The sequence below is a fragment of the Sorex fumeus genome, unplaced genomic scaffold, assembly GCF_029834395.1.
Source record: "Sorex fumeus unplaced genomic scaffold, SorFum_2.1 ptg000026l, whole genome shotgun sequence".
NCBI lineage: Eukaryota > Metazoa > Chordata > Mammalia > Eulipotyphla > Soricidae > Sorex > Sorex fumeus.
In genome coordinates, this window is record NW_026606083.1 from 11,560,456 (window position 1) to 11,577,500 (window position 17,045).

The 17,045-nt window shown below is 58.0% G+C and overlaps 2 protein-coding genes across 4 annotated transcripts in view; both read right to left on the minus strand.

Annotated features, from left to right (window-relative positions):
- Window positions 1-225: 225 nt before the first annotated feature.
- Window positions 226-10,067, minus strand: UCMA (upper zone of growth plate and cartilage matrix associated). 3 transcript variants are annotated; one of them, XM_056114515.1, is made up of 7 exons: window positions 9,958-10,067; window positions 7,236-7,496; window positions 6,837-7,118; window positions 6,419-6,484; window positions 5,920-6,012; window positions 3,615-3,713; window positions 226-522 (listed from the first exon to the last, which is right to left on the minus strand). In XM_056114515.1, exons 2-7 carry the CDS (start codon window positions 7,360-7,362, stop codon window positions 425-427), a joined length of 765 nt encoding a protein of 254 aa, XP_055970490.1. In that variant the 5' UTR covers window positions 7,363-7,496; window positions 9,958-10,067; the 3' UTR covers window positions 226-424. The 3 variants fall into 3 exon arrangements, with proteins under 3 accessions (XP_055970490.1, XP_055970489.1, XP_055970491.1); XM_056114514.1 differs by having other exon boundaries at window positions 6,837-7,496; XM_056114516.1 differs by lacking the exon at window positions 7,236-7,496 and having other exon boundaries at window positions 6,837-7,131; window positions 9,958-10,050.
- Window positions 10,068-14,548: 4,481 nt separating this feature from the next.
- PHYH (phytanoyl-CoA 2-hydroxylase) overlaps window positions 14,549-17,045 on the minus strand; it is a 13,652-nt gene continuing 11,155 nt past the window's right edge. Inside the window, exons 8-9 of the mRNA XM_056114512.1 lie at window positions 16,641-16,775; window positions 14,549-14,861 (exon numbers count right to left, since the gene is read on the minus strand). Coding sequence (XP_055970487.1) covers window positions 14,808-14,861; window positions 16,641-16,775 — 189 coding nt within the window. The 3' untranslated portion in view covers window positions 14,549-14,807. The remainder of the gene's footprint in view (window positions 14,862-16,640; window positions 16,776-17,045) is intronic.

Genomic DNA, 17,045 nt, shown 5'->3' on the forward strand with positions numbered 1-17,045 from the left:
ATGCCTGTCCCGGAGCACTGTGGGCTGAGATCCATGCAGAAATCACTGATGGACCTTCAGAACCACGGAGACAGGGAGCCCACCCACACCCCACTCAAACCCTGGACCCGGAAAGGGCCATGCTTCTTCAGCAGCACGACAACAGACCAGCTGAACTGGCCTCCGAGGCGACGCGGCCCCCTCCGAGGAGCACGTGACAAGAGCCGGTGATCTTGCGTGGACGTGTTTATTTGCAGGCGCGGTGCCAATGGGCCCTTGTGTCTCCTGGCAGGGACACGACAGCAGCAAAGCACGGGACACACATCTGCTCGCCCCCAGAACCAGCGGCAAAGCAGCTCGGGCAGGGGTGCACAGCCTGAGCTCGAGAGACGAGCGTTTCCCGCCAGGGGCCCCCGCGGCGGGCGCAGGCGGGCATCAGGAGAGCTCAGATGTGGTGGCGGTTGTAGAGATATGGCGGGGACAGCCCATCGTAGTGCCACTGGCGCCACTGCTCGATGGCCTCGCGGCTCCTCTCTTCCTGCTCTGGGGGAGACAGGAGGCGCGGTCAGTGGGAGTCTCCCTCCTGAGCCCCTGCCTCCATGTGCCCCCTGGCAGGAGGAGAGCCAGAGCCGGGGCTCCCTCCCGTCCTTCCTCCCACCCAACACACCCGCTGCCCAGGACCTGCAGTGACCCAGCTCATGGGCACGGCTGAGGCCCAGAAATGGGCACCAGGACAGACCAAAGCCTTTCCCCACGGACAGGAGCGAGACACGGCGGGGAGGGCACTGGTCTTGCACCTGGACAACCCCAGTTCCATCCCCGGCATCCTGGAGGGTCCTCTGGGACCGCCAGGAATGATCCCTGAGCACAGTGCCAGGAGTCAGCCCTGAGCACCACCAAGTATGGCCCCCAAACAAATTAACAAAGCCCCAAAGAATTCAACATCATGAGCAAGAGACACAGGCAACTAAACCAGGAAACAAGAAGTCGTCTCGGGTTTGAGAGATAGCACAGCTGGGAGGATGCTGGCCTTGCACGCAGCCGACCCCAGTTCAATCCCCAGCACCACATGGGGTCCCTGAGCACTGCCAGGAGTGATCCCTGAGTGCAGAGCCAGGAGTAACCTCTGAACACTGCAGGGTATGTTGTTCCCCCCCCCCCCCACACACACACACAGAAAGGGAAAAATAAAGAGTTTTGAGGGCCAATTTTATGCTAAAGTACTTTAAACCCCCCCCCCACTTCCTTTTAAAGCACTGGGTCAAGTTTTTCTGGAAAGAGTTAGAGTGTGGGAGGCCCCAGGTAGAGGCAGGGACCAGGATAACATCCCACCCTGCCCTGCTCAGCCCTGCGCCCTCGGCCACAGCTGAGCCCCTGTCCCAGCTTCAGGTGCCCCCACGGCCTCAGCCTCCTGGGGACCCAAGAGATGAGACCCTTAACAGAGCCGGTTCTTTGGGGATCCAGGCAGAGCTGGCGACTGGGGTGGGAGCTGGGAGCCCCTCATCCCGGGTGGTGGCACTGCCCTTGGAGTCTCCTCGGAACTCGCCTTACTGGCACTTAATCCCCGAGATCTCCCTGCCGGCGACCATCTGTTGCCACAAGCAGGGGCTTCATCAGGGACGCTAGGACCCTCACTTCCTGCGCCTGGGGTTCCTGAGCCTTAGCTTAGCCCCCAGTGTTGAACCCGAAGCAAATGCTTGAGCCTCTCTCATCCCCTGTTGAACCGCGTCCTGCCCTTGGCTGGGCCTGGGGTCAGCCCTGTCCTCAGGACTGTCCTCGACTCTGCCCGATTTCTCCCGGGCAGGGACTGGGACCTGAACTGGTTTGTTATTCTTGTTTTGGGGCCACACCCGGCAGTGCTCAGATTTGACTCCTGGCTCTGTGCTCATGTAGGGTGCAGAGGATTGAACCTGGGTTGGCCAGGTACATGGCAAGTGCCCTCCCTGCGGTCCTATCGCTCCAGCCCCTAGACCTGAACTTTCTTTTTTCTTTTTCAAATGTTCATTTTATTAAAGCGCCACAGATCACGAAATTATCTGTGACAATGTTCCATCACCACGTCCTCCACCACTGTCAGCTTCCTGCCGTGAATGTTCCCAGATTCCCTCTCCTACCCACCCCCCAAAACCAGAAATTTTTTTTTTTTTTTGCTTTTTTGGGTCACACCCGGCGATGCTCAGGCCTTACTCCTGGCTCTGCACTCAGGAATTACTCTTGGCTGTGCTCGGGGGACCCTATGGGATTCTGGGAATCGAACCCGGGTCGGCCGCATGCAAGGCAAATGCCCTACCCGCTGTGCTATCTCTCCAGCCCCTAGACCAGAAATATTCTTAATTGTTCAAAATGAAATCTTCTTAGTAACATCTGGAGTGAAAAGTAATCACTGTGGGGCTGCTCAGTGGTTAGGGCACAAGCTCTGCTGCTTCTCACACAGCAGCCCTGCTCGGACCTGGGCACAGGCACCTGAGCAGAGCTGGGTGCAGCTCTAAGAACCCCTGGGAGGAACCTGGAGGTCCCTGGCACCCCAGGGCCCAGCAGCACCCCAGTCTTACACTGAGCTGCCGCCCCGCTGGCCTGGGGCCTCCTGGCACTGCGGGAAGGCGCCCTGCCCCAAAGCAAGAAAAACAAACTAAGAACAGATTCTGGTGGCTCCCTCTGTTCCGAGACGCTTTCCCTCGGGCTGTCCACCAGCCGAGTCTGTTCTCCCGGACAGCCGGGCGGCCACCGCATTCCTGGGACGAAGCCAGGAAAGTTGGACTCGGCAGATCCACTGCTAGCACCTGCCCACGACTCAGACGGGTAGGGGCAGGGGTTCCAGCCATCAGCAAGGCACCCACACCCTCTTCACCCAGAGAGCTCCGACCCCACCCAAACGCACCACAGCGGGCAAGCCCCAGGCTGGCAGGTAGTGGTGAGAGGTGCCAACCATCTCCTCCAGGGCAGCCGAAGCTGAGAGGAGGGAGGGAGGAGGGAGGGAGAGAGGGAGGGAGGGAGGGAGGGAGGAAGGAAGGAAGGAAGGAAGGGAAGGAAGGAAGGAAGGGAGGGATGGAGGAAGGAAGGAAGGAAGGAAGGAAGGAAGGAAGGAAGGAAGGAAGGAAGGGAGGGAGGGATGGAGGAAGGAAGGAAGGAAGGAAGGGAGGGAGGGAGGGAGGGAAGGAGGGAGGAAGGAAGGAAGGAAGGAAGGAAGGAAGGAAGGAAGGAAGGGAAGGAAGGAAGGAAGGAAGGAAGGAAGGAAGGAAGGAAGGAAGGGAGGGAGGGATGGAGGAAGGAAGGAAGGAAGGAAGGAAGGGAGGGAGGGAGGGAGGGAGGGAGGGAGGAAGGAAGGAAGGAAGGAAGGAAGGAAGGAAGGAAGGGAAGGAAGGAAGGAAGGAAGGAAGGAAGGAAGGAAGGAAGGAGGAAGGAAGGGCAAGGGAAGGAGGGAGGGAGGGGCATCCCCAGCTCCCCAGTCCCTGATTTCCTCCTGTAGTTTACTGACAGGTGAGGACCCTTAGCAGTCACCCAGCCAGAGTCGCCTGGGGTTGGGAGCTGCAGCCCAGGCCCAGAGAGACAGCAGAGGGGGTGGGCATCTGCCATGCATACAGTGGCTCGGGTTCAGGTTCGCCCCTGTGTGCAGAGCCCAGACGCGCCCCGCTCACCGTCTCTCTGCTCCTCCGCGTAGTGCTCCTGCTCGCTCCGCTGCTCCTCCAGGTCCTCCCTCCGCAGCTCTTCCGCCCGCAGCTTCTGCCTGGTCTCCGCTGTGGGAGGGAAGTGGCCAGTCGTGCCAGGGAGAGGGGCTCACGGTCAGGGCCGCCCCCCACCCCAATGACTGGCCCGACTGGCCTCATCTGGGTGGGCAGGGGCGGGAGCATCCCCGGCACTCCTGACACTGACCCGGAAGCCTCAAGAATCTCGAGCTCGACCGCATCATGTGCCAAGACAGAGACCCCAGAAGACGAAGCCGTTGGTTCTCCACACACGGGCCACCCAGGAAGGCGACAGGAAGAGGCCAGGGAGATGGTCCGGGGTCAGGCGCTGACCCCAATTCCATCCCTGACACTGCGATTCTCCGAGTGAGCCCTGAGCACAGAGCCAGGCCCTGCGCACCACCAGGGGTGGCCCCCACCTTCCCTGATTGGCCGTGCTCAGCACTCACCCCGGGCTCTGTGCTCAGGGATCACTCTTGGTGGTGCCCTGGGGACCCTAGGGGGGCCCAGAGATTGAACCCGGGTGTGCCGTGTGCAAAGCAAGCGCCCTCCCCGCTGTGCTCTGCACCCCGCCCCAATTTCCCCACAGGCCAGGCCCAGCTCTGGTAGGGGCGGCCCCAACTGCTTGGGGATCTCAAGACTGGAGACACACATGGCAGCCCCTGCGCGTTGGCAAAGCATGCAGTCCTCCCTCTGCCTCCTCCTGCCCTCAAGGAGGGGCAGGCACTGTCCCCCACTCCCCGAGCCAGAGGAGAGGGGGCAGCTGAGGAGGCCTTTGTCCACGCACACCCCAGCATGGTCAGTGGGGGGGAGTCCCGCTCTGTGCTTGTGCCCCCGGGAGCCCACCCGCAGGCCCACCCGTTTCCCCACCCCCACCCCGCCACCCAGCTGCACATTTCCCAGCCCAGAGAGGGGCCGACCCCCCCCCCCCCAGCGTCCCACGGCAGGACAGGGCCGAGCTGGGTGGGACTCACACCCCAGCACCTGCTGGGGGACCCTCTGGGAACCCAGTGAGACCCTGGGGTGGGGGTGTTCTGATCCCAAGGAAGCATGTCCCCCTCCCAGAATAGACGACCTGTGCTTTGTGGGGGCACAGACCAGCCCTGGGGTCAGTAGTGCTGGGAGCAGCCCCTGGGCAGGGGCCATTCTATGCTCCCTTTGTCCCCCTAGGGACACACCTGCTGGAGCTGGCCGTGCTGGGCCCCTGTGGTGTGGACACAGGACGTGTGCTTCGCCCAGGGACCCTCTCTGGCCACATCCTGCCCTCTCTGCCCACACGCCGGACCTCGGCTGCCCGCCTGCAGCTGACAGTGTGTCACTAGCCTGCCCCAGGCAGCACAGGAGACGGGGGACAGCAGGTGGGCTTGGGCACCGTCGGGGCCCCAGACTGTCCCCGCTCCCCTGCCCCTTCCCCAGAGGCCTCTCTCCTCCCCCCACATCTCTGTCTCTGAGGGGCCCAGAAGGAATTTAGCAGGAGCAGAAGAATTTAGCAGAATCCAGGAAGGCCCAAAGCAAAGGGAAGCTCGTGCTCTCGCCAGAGGGCCTGGAGCCCCTGGTGTGTGCGTTTGGGGGTCTGTAACCTCACACTCGCAGAGAGGAGGGCACTCGCACACCAGGAGGGACAGGAAATGGGACTTGGGGGGTGAGATTTGGCTCCTCCACTGGTCCCCACCTCCTTACGTTCGGTGCCCAAGAGTGGGGTGGGGGCCTCCCCAGTGCGGTTGGAGCGGTTTGTTCACGATGTTTTTTTGGGGGTTCCTTCTCGGTCGCGGTGTCCCAGCCGGATGGGGACCCACATTCCCCGCCTGCCACCCTGTGGGCTCTGGAGGGGCTGACGGCGCCCAGCTCTGAGGGGCGCAAACGCCCAGGCGCAGGACGAGTCTGGCTGGACCCACTGTCCAGTGGGCTCGGAGAACGTGTCCAGCCACCCAGCGATGGGAGGACACGGTGGGAGGGCCAAGCGGAAGCACTTGGATGTGCCTCATATGTCTCCAGACTCGGGGCGCAGGGAGCCCCCCCGCCCCGAGACCTGACCCAAGGGAGTTCTAGAGTTCCCATGGCGCGAGACACGGCAGAGCGGGTGCTGGGAGAACCCAGAGGCCTCTCTTGGGACTGCAGCGGGGCAGGGGCAGGGTAGGGGGGAGGGATGCGGATACAGGCTTAGCCGTGGGCAGGAAGGGCGAATCCCCAAGGCTGCAGGGGGAGAAGGGGGCAAGGGGAGAGGGAGGAGGAGGGGCAGGTCCCCGCCCTGTCTCACCGTAGGCCTCATCTGGGGACTTGGGGGACCGCCTGCTTCGTTTATTGAGGAAATTTGAGGCATCTGATTCCTGCATGAAAATCTGCCCAGTGTCTGGGACAGGAGAGGCGAGTCAGCCCAGGATAGCCCCCAAGCCCCCAGCCCAGTCCTCCGACCCCCAGCTCAGCCCCCAGACCCCAGCTCAGACCCCAGACCCCAGCATAACCCCAGACCCCAGCATAGCCCCCAAAGCCCCCCAGCTCAGCCCCGAGACACCAGCACAGCCCCCCGACCTCCAGCACAGCCCTCAGCCCCCCAGCACAGCCCCCAGACTCCCAGCACAGGCCCCAGACCCCAGCACAGACCCCAGACCCTCAGCTAGACCCCAGGCTCCAGCACAGACCCCAGACCCCAGCACAGCCCCCCAAGCTCCCCAGCTCAGCCCCCCCAGACCCCCAGCACGACCCCCAGACCCCCATCACAAGTCACCCAGGGTCCCCCAGGACGCCTCATCACTCACCTTCCTGCGCCTCCTGGGGTCCCGCCTGCCCGGTTCCCACCGAGGCCCCAGTACCCCCCTGCAGCACTGTGGGACAGAGCCTGAGTGAGGCAGCACCCAGGGGACCTCCGCCCAGGTGGCCTCCCCGGCTCTAGGATTCAGTGGCCCATTGGGGGTCCCGGGTCCCTCTGTCGAGGAGACCAGCAGCACTGTTCCCTGGGGGTCGAGTGCGTGTCCCCCTACCCCCACAGCTCAGTAGGGGGGAGGGGCTGCTCAGGTACCTAATGAACCCCCATCCATCCCGAACCCCCATCCACCCTGGACACCACATTCATCCTGGATCCCCTCCACCCTGGACCCCTGTCCACCCTGGGCCCTCCCATCCACCTAGACCCCGTTCATCCTGGATCCCCGTCCACCCTGAACCCCCCTTACTCACAGGCCAGGAGCCCCAGGGCCGAGAGGCCGGCGAACAGGAGCACTTGCCCACAGGCCATGTCGGGAGCGGACGGGCGCAGGGGCACAGCACCCCGGCCACTGGTCGTGACTTCTGTGCCAGGCCTGAGGAGCTGCAGTGTTGTGAGCAGCGGGGGGCTGCGGGGGAGGGCTCCCGGCTTCCATTGGCTGCTGCCCTGGAGCTGGTTTTGGCACCTTGCAAACCTCCCTGAGCCCAGGCTGGGACAGTTTTGAAGTTTCCAAGGTCCGCGCCCAAGGAGGCGCCCTGGAATGCGCAGCTGGGAGCAGGGAACAGGGAACAACCGGGAGCCGGGCAGAGCAGGGCGCAGGGGGCAGGGGGCAGGGGACAGGCCATAGGGGGCAGGGGGCAGGGTCCACAGACCTCCAGGCTTCTTCCTCAGGGAAGCGCCAACTCCTGTCCTGTCCCTGGGCCCAGCCGAGCTGGAACCCAAAGCCGGAGGCCCCGATTCAAGCAGCGCTGGTGTGTTGACCCGTGGGACCCCCCACATGCCCACATGGAGAAAACTCAAGCTCTGCACACACACACACACACACACACACACACACACACACACACACACACACTCCCCACATGACGCTCATGGTCAAGCGAAGTCCAACAGCCTACTGGAATTCTGGGATCCTGTGGGGTACAGACAGGGGATTCAAGGGGATTCAGAGCAGGAAAAGCTCCCCAGTGAAGCCAGCTCTCTTAGAGGGACACAGAAGCACCGCCCAGGAAGGAGAGAAAATGATTTTGTTGTTTGTCTTTTGGGTCTCACCCAGCAATGCACAGGGCTTACTCCTGGCTCATGCGCTCAGAAATTACTCCTGCGGTGTTCATAGGACCACGTGGGATGCCGGGGATTGAACCAGGTCGGCCGCATGCAAGACAAACGCCCTACCCGCTGTGCTATCTCTCTGGCCTGGCTCTACTGCCCCTCCCCCTGCCCCCAGTCCCCAAGTTCTATCTCCATCCCCCTTGTTTTTTTCTGGTTTTGCTATATGCCCCACCCAGCAGTGCTCAGGACTTACTCCTGCTCCAAGCTGGGAGGGCTGGCTCCGGGCAGCACCTGAGGGGTGCCAGGGATGGAATCTGGGTTGACCACCTGCAAGGCCAGCGCCCTCCCCCTCCGCGCCATGCTCCCGCTCCTCCCCAGGCCTCCTCGTGAGTAGAGGCCTTCTTGCTTCTGTGACTCTGGGACCCTTGGGACCCGGATGCGGGTCTGACTCGGTCTCTCTCGAGGGCCCAGAGTGCAGGCAGGGCCAGGCTCCAGGAGGTAGTTTCCTGAGAGAGCATAGCTGCCCGCGGCCAACACTGACCCTGAGTAAGAGCTGAGGTTCCTGCCTTTCGCTTCATTTTTCATGGTGTTCCTGATCCCCTAGCCCTCCCACAATCCCCCCGTGATAGGGGAAGTCAAGGCTTGTTCCAAAGGGGCCCTCGCCAGGGACTGGAGTAATAGCACAGCGGGGAGGGAGTTTGCCTTGCATGCACCTGACCTGGCATCCCACACAGTCTCCTGAACCCTACTAAGGAGGGATCCCTGAGTGCAGAGCCAGGAGCATCGCTGGGTGTGGCTGGGTGTGGCCTCCCCCCAAAAATAGGAATGTTCAACGACTGGTTAAAGAAACTTTGGTGCATCTACACAATGTAATACTATACATCTGTTAGGAAAGATGAAGTCATGAAGTTTGCTTATAAGTAGATGGTCATGGAGAGTATCATGCTAAGTGAAATGCGTCAGAAAGAGAGGGCCAGATATAGAAGGACTGCACTCATTTTTGGAATATGAAATAACATAATATGAGACTGAAACCCAAGGACACAAGGGTCAGGAATATTGCCCCATAGTTGGAAGCCTGCCTCATGAGCTGGGGGAGAAGGCAGCTGGACTAGAGAAGGGATCACTAAGTCAATGATGGTTGGAGGATGGTTCGGGATGGGAGATGTGTGGGAAAGTAGATAAAGGACCAAATGTGATAGCCTCTCAGTATCAGTATTGCAAACCATAGTACCCCAAACTAAAGAGAGAGTTTGGGGGAAATTGTCTGCCATAGAGGCAGGGGGAGGGTGGGATGGGGTGGGGGGTGGGATATACTGGAGACATCGGTGGTAGAGTATGTGCGCTGGTGGAGGGATGGGTGTTCGATCATTGTACAACTGAAACTCAAACATGAAAGCTTTGTAGCTGTATCTCACGGTGATTCAATATAAACAAATAAATAAATAAAAATAGGGCTTGTTTATAACCGTGGAGCCAGGGAAAGTTCCAATTAGCTGAGGGCCCCTGGAGTGATGGTGCTCATACAGCGGGTGAGTCAGGCCGTGGTTTCCGAAGACATCCCTGCTTCCTGCTTCCTGTGGAAGACTTGATCTCTCCCGGCGCTCGCCAGAGGTCCCCGCCATGCCAAGGAGACGCCGCCGGCCCCACCGGCCACATGTGGTCTCCCCAGAGCCCAGCCAGGAGGGCCACCCTCGGTGTGCAGCCCTGTCATAGCCCTGGTAAGTGAGGCAGCCGGAGGCGAGGCCAGAGGCGTTGGCAGATGTCATTGCCCCGGCAGTGGGGACGGCCAGAGGCGAGGCCAGAAGTGTTGGCAGACACAGGATGGTGTGGGCTGAGCAAGGAGGCAGTAAGAGCGAACACCGTGCTGTTGGTGTCAGGGGTCTCACCAGGCAGTGCTCAGGGTCACTCCCGGCTCTGTGCTCAGGGTCACTCCCGGCTCTGTGCTCAGAGCTCACTCCTGGCTCTGTGCTCAGAGCTCACTCCTGGCTCTGTGCTCAGAGCTCACTCCCGGCTCTGTGCTCAGGGTCACTCCCAGCTCTGTGCTCAGGATTGAGTCCTGGCTCTGTGCTCAGGACTCACTCCCGGCTCTGTGCTCAGGGTCATTCCCAGCTCTGTGCTCAGAGCTCAGTCCCGGCTCTGTGCTCAGGGTCACTCCCGGCTCTGTGCTCAGGTCACTCCTGACTCTGTGCTCAAGGCTCACTCCTGGCAGCGCTTGGGAAACCAAATGGGGTGCTGGGTCATCCGCACACTAGTGAGGCGCCTCACCCACTGTGCTCTTTCCGATCACTCGGTCCAATTTCTTACATATGGGAAACTCACCGTGGTGGTTTTCCTTCCACGAAGAAGAGAACCCTGAGGATTAAGCAAGGTGGGTCATGTGCAAGCAGGGAATGTGGCTTGCGCAGCTCAGGGTGGCAGGGTGACTCAGCCGGGAACGAGGTGTCCCCAGGCCTGAGCAGATGACCTTATCGCCTGAGTTGGCCGCGTGCCCAGGGAGGAGGGCAGGAGCAGCCAGACAGGCAGCCACTGGCCAGCTGGGCAGCATCACTGACCTCTGAGGCTCTGGAAACAGCTGGGGAGTGAACGGCAGGGGTGGGATGGAATGTTCCAGCAGGTGGCTGGCAGTGGGGAAGGGGCTGAGAGTGGAGGGGGGTCGACTGCGCCGTGAAGCAGGCTCGCCCGCATGTGTGTCACCCCTTCCAGAAACAAGGCCGGCAGAGGGGCCCTTCTCAGCTCACCCACACTTCTGAGCGTGACACCTTCCTAACCGATCTGTGATTCTCTGCGTCATTTCTTTGACTTGGGGGTTATTGAAAAATATTTCCTTGGGGCTGGAGCAATAGCACAGCGGGGAGGGTGTTTGCCTTGCAGGTGGCCGACCCGGGTTCGATCCCCAGCATCCCATAGGATCCCCTGAGCACCACCAGAAGTAACTCCTGAGTGCAGAGCCAGGAGGAACCTCTGAGTATTGCCTGGTATCACCCCAAAAAGCAAAAAAAAAAACAACAAAAATAATAATAAAAAGAAAAGAAAAATATGTGCTTTAGTTTCCAAATGGTCGGGGACTTTTCCAGATCTGTTTTTTCTTTGCTGCACTTTGTGGTTAGAGAATATACTTATCAATTAGTATGATTTCAATCCTGTGAAATTAGCTGAGGCCTTTTTTTTGGGGGGGGGGCGGGGGGAGAGAATGGGAGAGAATCACACCCAGCAATGCCCAGCGTTTACTCCTGGCTCTGTGTTCAGGGATCACTCCTGGAGGTGCTCGGGGGACCCTGTGCAGTGCTGGGGGTTGACCCTGGGTTGGCTGGCTGCAAAGCAAACGCCCTCCCTGCTCTCCTACTGCTCCAGCCCAAGTTTAGGTTCGTTTGTAAAGAAAACAGTTGTTTGTGGAGTAGTTGAATGGAGTGTTCTCTAAACGCAAAGTCAATCACAGTCTCCCCTAAAAGGTTTTGGAAAACTGATTTGCTTTACGTGCCTTAAGTAGAATAAATTTAAATAATCACAGGTAATTTTAAACACGTTGTAGGGGTTAATATTGGTGGTGGGTCGCACCTGGTGGTCCTTAGGGCCTAGCTCTGTGCTCAGCAGGACTGTCCTGGCTGTCTGCGCTCAGAAGCCACGTGCGGGGGGCCTTAGGGGACTGTGGGGGGTGCCGGGAAGCTCACTCAGGCAGGCCACAGGCAAGGCCAGCGCCTGATCTGCTGTGCTCTCTCTCCGGCCCCTAGATTATCTCAGTTCTACCCAGTGGACTCCAAATAGAATAGTGATTTAATAGCCATCTAGTGGATGATCATTAGCGAGAGAAAGGAAGAGAGAAAATAGACTCTTTATAATTATAGAAAACTTAGTTTCTTCTTTGTTTGAAGGCATTTCTAGTCCATAGCAATGGGCTCGTAAATGCCAAGGTCCCCAGGCCGGTTTTTATGCTTTTTCTTCACAAAATATTTCCCCTTCATAAAATATTTTCCTTGTTAACATCTTTAAGCTCAAAAGTCACTCACTCAGGAGGCCAGAGCAATAGTATGGCAGGGAGGGCGTTTGCCTTGCACAGCTGACCTGGGTTGAATCCCCCATATCCCAGAGGGTCTCCCAAACACCATCAGGAGTGATTCCTGAGTGCAGAGCCAGGAGTAAGCCCTGAGCATCGCTGGGTGTGGCCCACAAACTAACCAACCAACCAGTGATTTTTCTCAGCCCACATTTCTAACTGTGTCCGATCTGCTTTCTTCTGAGCTGTCATTGCAATGAATGTTAGCCCATAACAGCCCAACCTAATCATTATTACTCAAAGGTAAAAAAATAAAAGGTTTTAAATAACCGTGAAACATTTCTTCCTGAACTGTCATTGTTTGCAGATTAGACTCCAGGTACACAGGACCTATCACTCGTTAGTCTGGGATGGGCTTCAGCGACATATTCTTCTACTTTATGACTTTCATAGATAGAAGAGCTAATGAAACGTCCCCTTGTAAATAAGATGAGGCAGAATCTCATTAGAGCAACCTCACTCACTCGATTCTTTGAAAGTTTTCTGAATTATACACCAAAAGCCAGTGATGGATCACCGTATGCTATTTGCCAGGACCTCTCCGTGAATAGGTTCCTTAGAGCTTCTTGGTATTTGGTGGAAAGCAAAGAGATGGGAGCCACCAGAACCAGAAAAGCGTTTGTGACCGGTCATTATTGATGTTACCTGTTCTCCAGCATCTAGAAATTACAAGAATCCTTTCACAACTTCTTAAATTATTTATTTATTTATTTTGCTTTTTGGGTCACACCCGGCGACGCACAGGGGCCACTCCTGGCTCTGCACTCAGGAATCACCCCTGGCAGTGCTCAGGGGACCATATGGGATGCTGGGAATCGAACCCGGGTCGGCCGTGTGCAAGACAAATATGCCCTACCTGCTGTGCTATCTCTCCAGCCCCAATTTTTTTTCTTTTTGGGTCACATCCAGCGATGCTCAGGGGTTACTCCTGGCTCTGCACTCAGGAATTACTCCTGGTGGTGCTTGGGGGACCTTATGGGATGCCAGGGATTGAACCCGGGTCGGCCGCATGCAAGGCAAATGCTCTACCCGCTGTGCTATCACTCTGGCCCCCTAAAATTATATATGTAGCACTGTCCTCCCGTTGTTCATCGATTTGCTCAAGCGGGCACCAGTAACGTCTCCATTGTGAGACTTGTTATTGTTTTTGGCATATAGAATACGCCACAGAGCGCTTGCCAGGCTCTACCGGGTGGGCGAGATACTCTCAGTAGCTTGCCGGGCTCTCTGAGAGGGACGGAGGATTTGAACTCGGGTCGGCTGCATGCAATTATTTATTATTAAAGAATTATCGGCAATTTTTTAAACAAGAACATCATGATAAGCAGGGCTGACTATCTTTTAATCAAAACCTAGAGCTGTGCATTTTGCCCCTTTACTTTGGGGTGTGCCTGCCCTCACCCCCAGCAGATTGCAAAATGCAGAGTTGTCCTGCTATGACCTCAAAGCTGCTCACTTAGACTTTCAGTGGTTCAGAGGTCAGCCTGGACCTTTTATTATTTTTTTTTCAGGGTTTTTTTGGCCACTCTCAGCAATGCTCCAGGTTCACTCCTGGGAACCCAGATGCCATGATGGTATGGTCAAGTCCAATGGCACGCAAGGCAGACACCTAACCCCTGTACTAACGGTCTCCCCAGCCCTCCAGCAAGCAGCCTGCGGAAGGGGGGCTTAGGATGAGCCTGGAGAAAGCCCCAAGCCAGGAGCTGTAACCCCCTGCGGTGCTCCCGTCCCTTTGGAGTTGGGGGTCAATTGTCCTCCAGGCACAGGGAGATATGGACCAACCCCAAGCCCCCACAGGCCCCCTGGGCTGGGACCCAGCGAGGACCGAGTGATGATACAATTAAGGACTCTGCTTACAGCCTCTCTGGAGAACAGAGGCCAGACAGACCCAGCCTTCTAATTAGGGCTAGTCTCTCTGCTGGCCAGCTCCCAGGAGCCATGGCTGCGACCAACCCGGGTTCAATCCCTGATATCCCACAGGGTCCCCTGAGCACTTCCGGGAGTAACTTCTGAGTGCAGAGTCAGGAGAAACCCCTGAGCATTGCTGGACGTGGCCCAAAAACCAACCAAACAAAAACCGAAACAAAAAGAATATAGCTTATACAGATACAGGATTTGATGTAACCATAAACCTACACAATGCTATAGGCAAGGTGATTTCCATTAAAACTTTAAAAATAGTAGTGGAGGGGCCAGGGCAATGGGACAGCGGGGAGAGCGCTTGCCTTGTACACGGCCAAACTGGGTTTGAGCCCCAGCGTCCCATATGGTCCTACAAGCACTGCCAGGAGTGATCCCTGGGCACAGAGCTAGGAGGAACCCCTGAACATCACCATGTGTGACCCAAAAATGAACAAACAAAAAAATAGTGCTGGAGGGACAGTGGGGAGGGCACTTGCCTTGCATACTGCCAACCCGAGTCCGACCCTGGGCACCCCCTATGGTTCCCTGAGCCCTCCCAGGATTGATATCTGAGCACAGGGCCAGGAATAACCCCTGAGCACAGCCGAGTGTATCCCCAAGGCCTCTGTCCCTCCAACTAATGAATACATGAGAAATAACATCTTGCTCAGTGAAAGAACTTGCTTCAGAGGGCAGGTCTGTGTCTGCATCGGCAAAAAGCATCAGGACAGAGACTCTGCCTGCGTCGGAGGCGTCTCATGGCATCTCTATCCAAGCACCAGATCTACTGCACAGCACCCTTCCCGGCCCTGGCTTAGATGTATTTGTGCTGATCATTGTCCCAGGCCTGCCATGCGGGGGCTGGGTTTCCCGTGGGAGGGGCGCACCAGCCCACGTGGCATCACGTGTTCACTCTCACCCAGCAAGAGTCCCTCCAGTGCAAGAAACTGCACACCATTTAGTTAGACATCCATTGGCTTTATTAGTGGTGACCTAAGTCTGTTCTCTTAGTAACACTGCAAGCTCACCATCTCTGCATCTGCGCAACTCACTGTAAATTAAGCGGCAAAATCACCCGCATGCCCACGGACCCAGCATCCACACTTTGATTGTGTTAGCAGGCACCAGCCACGATCCCCACAGCCTCGTGAGGAAACCATCTTCAGAGAGTCCCGTTTCCTTGGGGTCTCAGAAAGGGCAGCGGCGAAGGGTTCTCTCACAGGTTGTTCCTCTCTCCCTTCACAAGCCGTGCTCGGAACTGCCAGACATCCTGGAAATGACGCCAGAGTGAGTCAGTGGCCATCCCCTGGCTCCCTCACTAGAAGGCTGACCTCTCTGGCAACTGCAGAATAGAGAGCAGAAGCCCTGTCCTGTCCTCCCCGAGGGTGAACAGACCCTATCCTGGGACTCCAGTGTGGAATGGGGGGCCCCCGGCGTGGACCGCGGGGGCGGAGGCCTGGAGTTCGGCTCTGCAGGCAGGCAGGAAGCCCAGCTGGGAGGCCTGGCACTGCACCTGTCCTCCAGGATCCCAAGAGAGCCACTTCGGAACTGTGTCCCAATGTCCGCAAAGCTCTCCTCACAGCTGGCCACGAGATCCTGCCCTTCCCCCGCTGGCTCTGCTCCCGGGTGCCTATTCCCTGCTGACCGGACGAGTCCAGCAGACCAGGTCTGGCGTGACTGATTTACCTGCCAGCATTCCCTGCCTAACCCCCATTTGCTCTCATGAAATGATTTCAGCTTTTAATTATTATTATTATTATTATTATTATTTTCTTTTTGGGTCACACCTGGCCATGCTCAGGAATTACTCCTGGCTTTGCACTCAGGAATTAGTCCTGGTGGTGCTCAGGGGACCATATGGGATGCTGAAGATCGAACCCGGGTCAGCTGCCTGCAAGCAAATGCCCTACTGCTGTGTTATCGTTCCAGCCCCCGATTCCAGCTTTTAAACCTAGTTCTTCTTTGGGGGGGCTCTGTTTTCGAGGCTACAGTGCTTGGGGTCACCAGGGTGACTCCGGTGAAGCCAGATGGGACCCACAGCCCAGCGCCCACAAGGCGCATGCTGGGGCCTTTTGTTTATCCTCTGAGCAAAGAGCAAAGGGCTGGGAGACAGCGATGGTGCCATTCAAACCGTCCCTGCACTGGAGCTGTGTCCCCTGTGCCCTGCGGTCCCGAGGCCAGTCGCTGGGCTGTGTTTGGGCGGGACTCGGGTGACGCACAGCCCAAAGCTGTGCACAGCCTTGAGTTTGATCCCTGGCGCCACAGGGCAATGCTGGCTGGGAGTCCCACGTTCAAAGGAGAGATGGGGGCTGGGCAGGGGTGGAGCCACAGTACAGCAGGGAGGGGCTTGCCTTGCATGCCGGTGACCTGGGTTTGACCCCCAAGTACCCCATAGCCTCCCCAGAGCCCCACCAGGACTGAGCCCCGAGCACCACTGCGCTGTGGCCCCCAAACAGAAGAGCATCAGGTCTGGCTCAGAGGCTAAGGAAGGGATTACGTCTGACGCTGCCTTCACTGACCCATTCATTGTCTAAAGATCCTCCAAAGGGCATGAGCTAAACGCGATTTACGAATAAGCCACCAGCCCTGGTCACTGTCCGTCTAGGCTGCAGTACAGACCCGCCTGGACACAGAAACGGGCCGACACAGCTGCTCTGGGCTCCCCAATGGTTCTGGGTCTCAGGGAATCCCTGAGTGTGTCTCTAACCTGCAGGATGCACTGCCCGCTCCCCGTGCTCCTCTCGCTCCTCCTACCCACCCTTCCCTGGCTCGGCACCCAGGAACCCTGGCGTGTCGGGCTTGTTCGTGGGGTTTGACCTTCGGGCTGACGTTAAGTTAGACACATCCCGGTTCCCTCCTGCACCTCCTCCCAAAGGTGCCCTTTGACCCTACTCCCCTCCTCCAGCTTCCTCTCTTATCTGGGACCCCGAGATCCAGCGCTGAAACCATGGGGGCTCAGCAGGGCTCGGGAGCGGGTCTGAGATCAGTGAATCTCTGCGGTGAGATTCCCGAGACCCCCATGTCGGCCTTGTCCCCCCTCCAGGTGTACCTTCAGGTCGAGCTTCCCTTCAAGGCCCAGCATCTTATCCGCAATGTCCACGATCTCCTTCTCGATGTTCTCCTGGGTGGTGCCCTTCACGTCGATGTACTGGCAGTCAGCGCTGGCATAGTGGCAGGAGATGGCCTGGGTGGGCAGAAGCATTGCTGGGACTGCAGCCCCCGGACCCCAGGCCCCCCAGGGAAGGGTCAGCATGTGAGCTCCAGGTGGGAAACTGGTCCCTTTGTTTTTGCTTATCTGTAGGAGGTTTAGAGTCAAAGCCAGTGGTGCTTGGAAGTGACTCCCAGCTCTGTGCTCAGGGGGTGCTCCCAGCTCTGTGCTCAGGAGTGCCCCCAGCTCCGTGCTCAAGATACCAAGTAGTAGCGGGTTCAAACCTGAGTCTCCTCCATACCAACC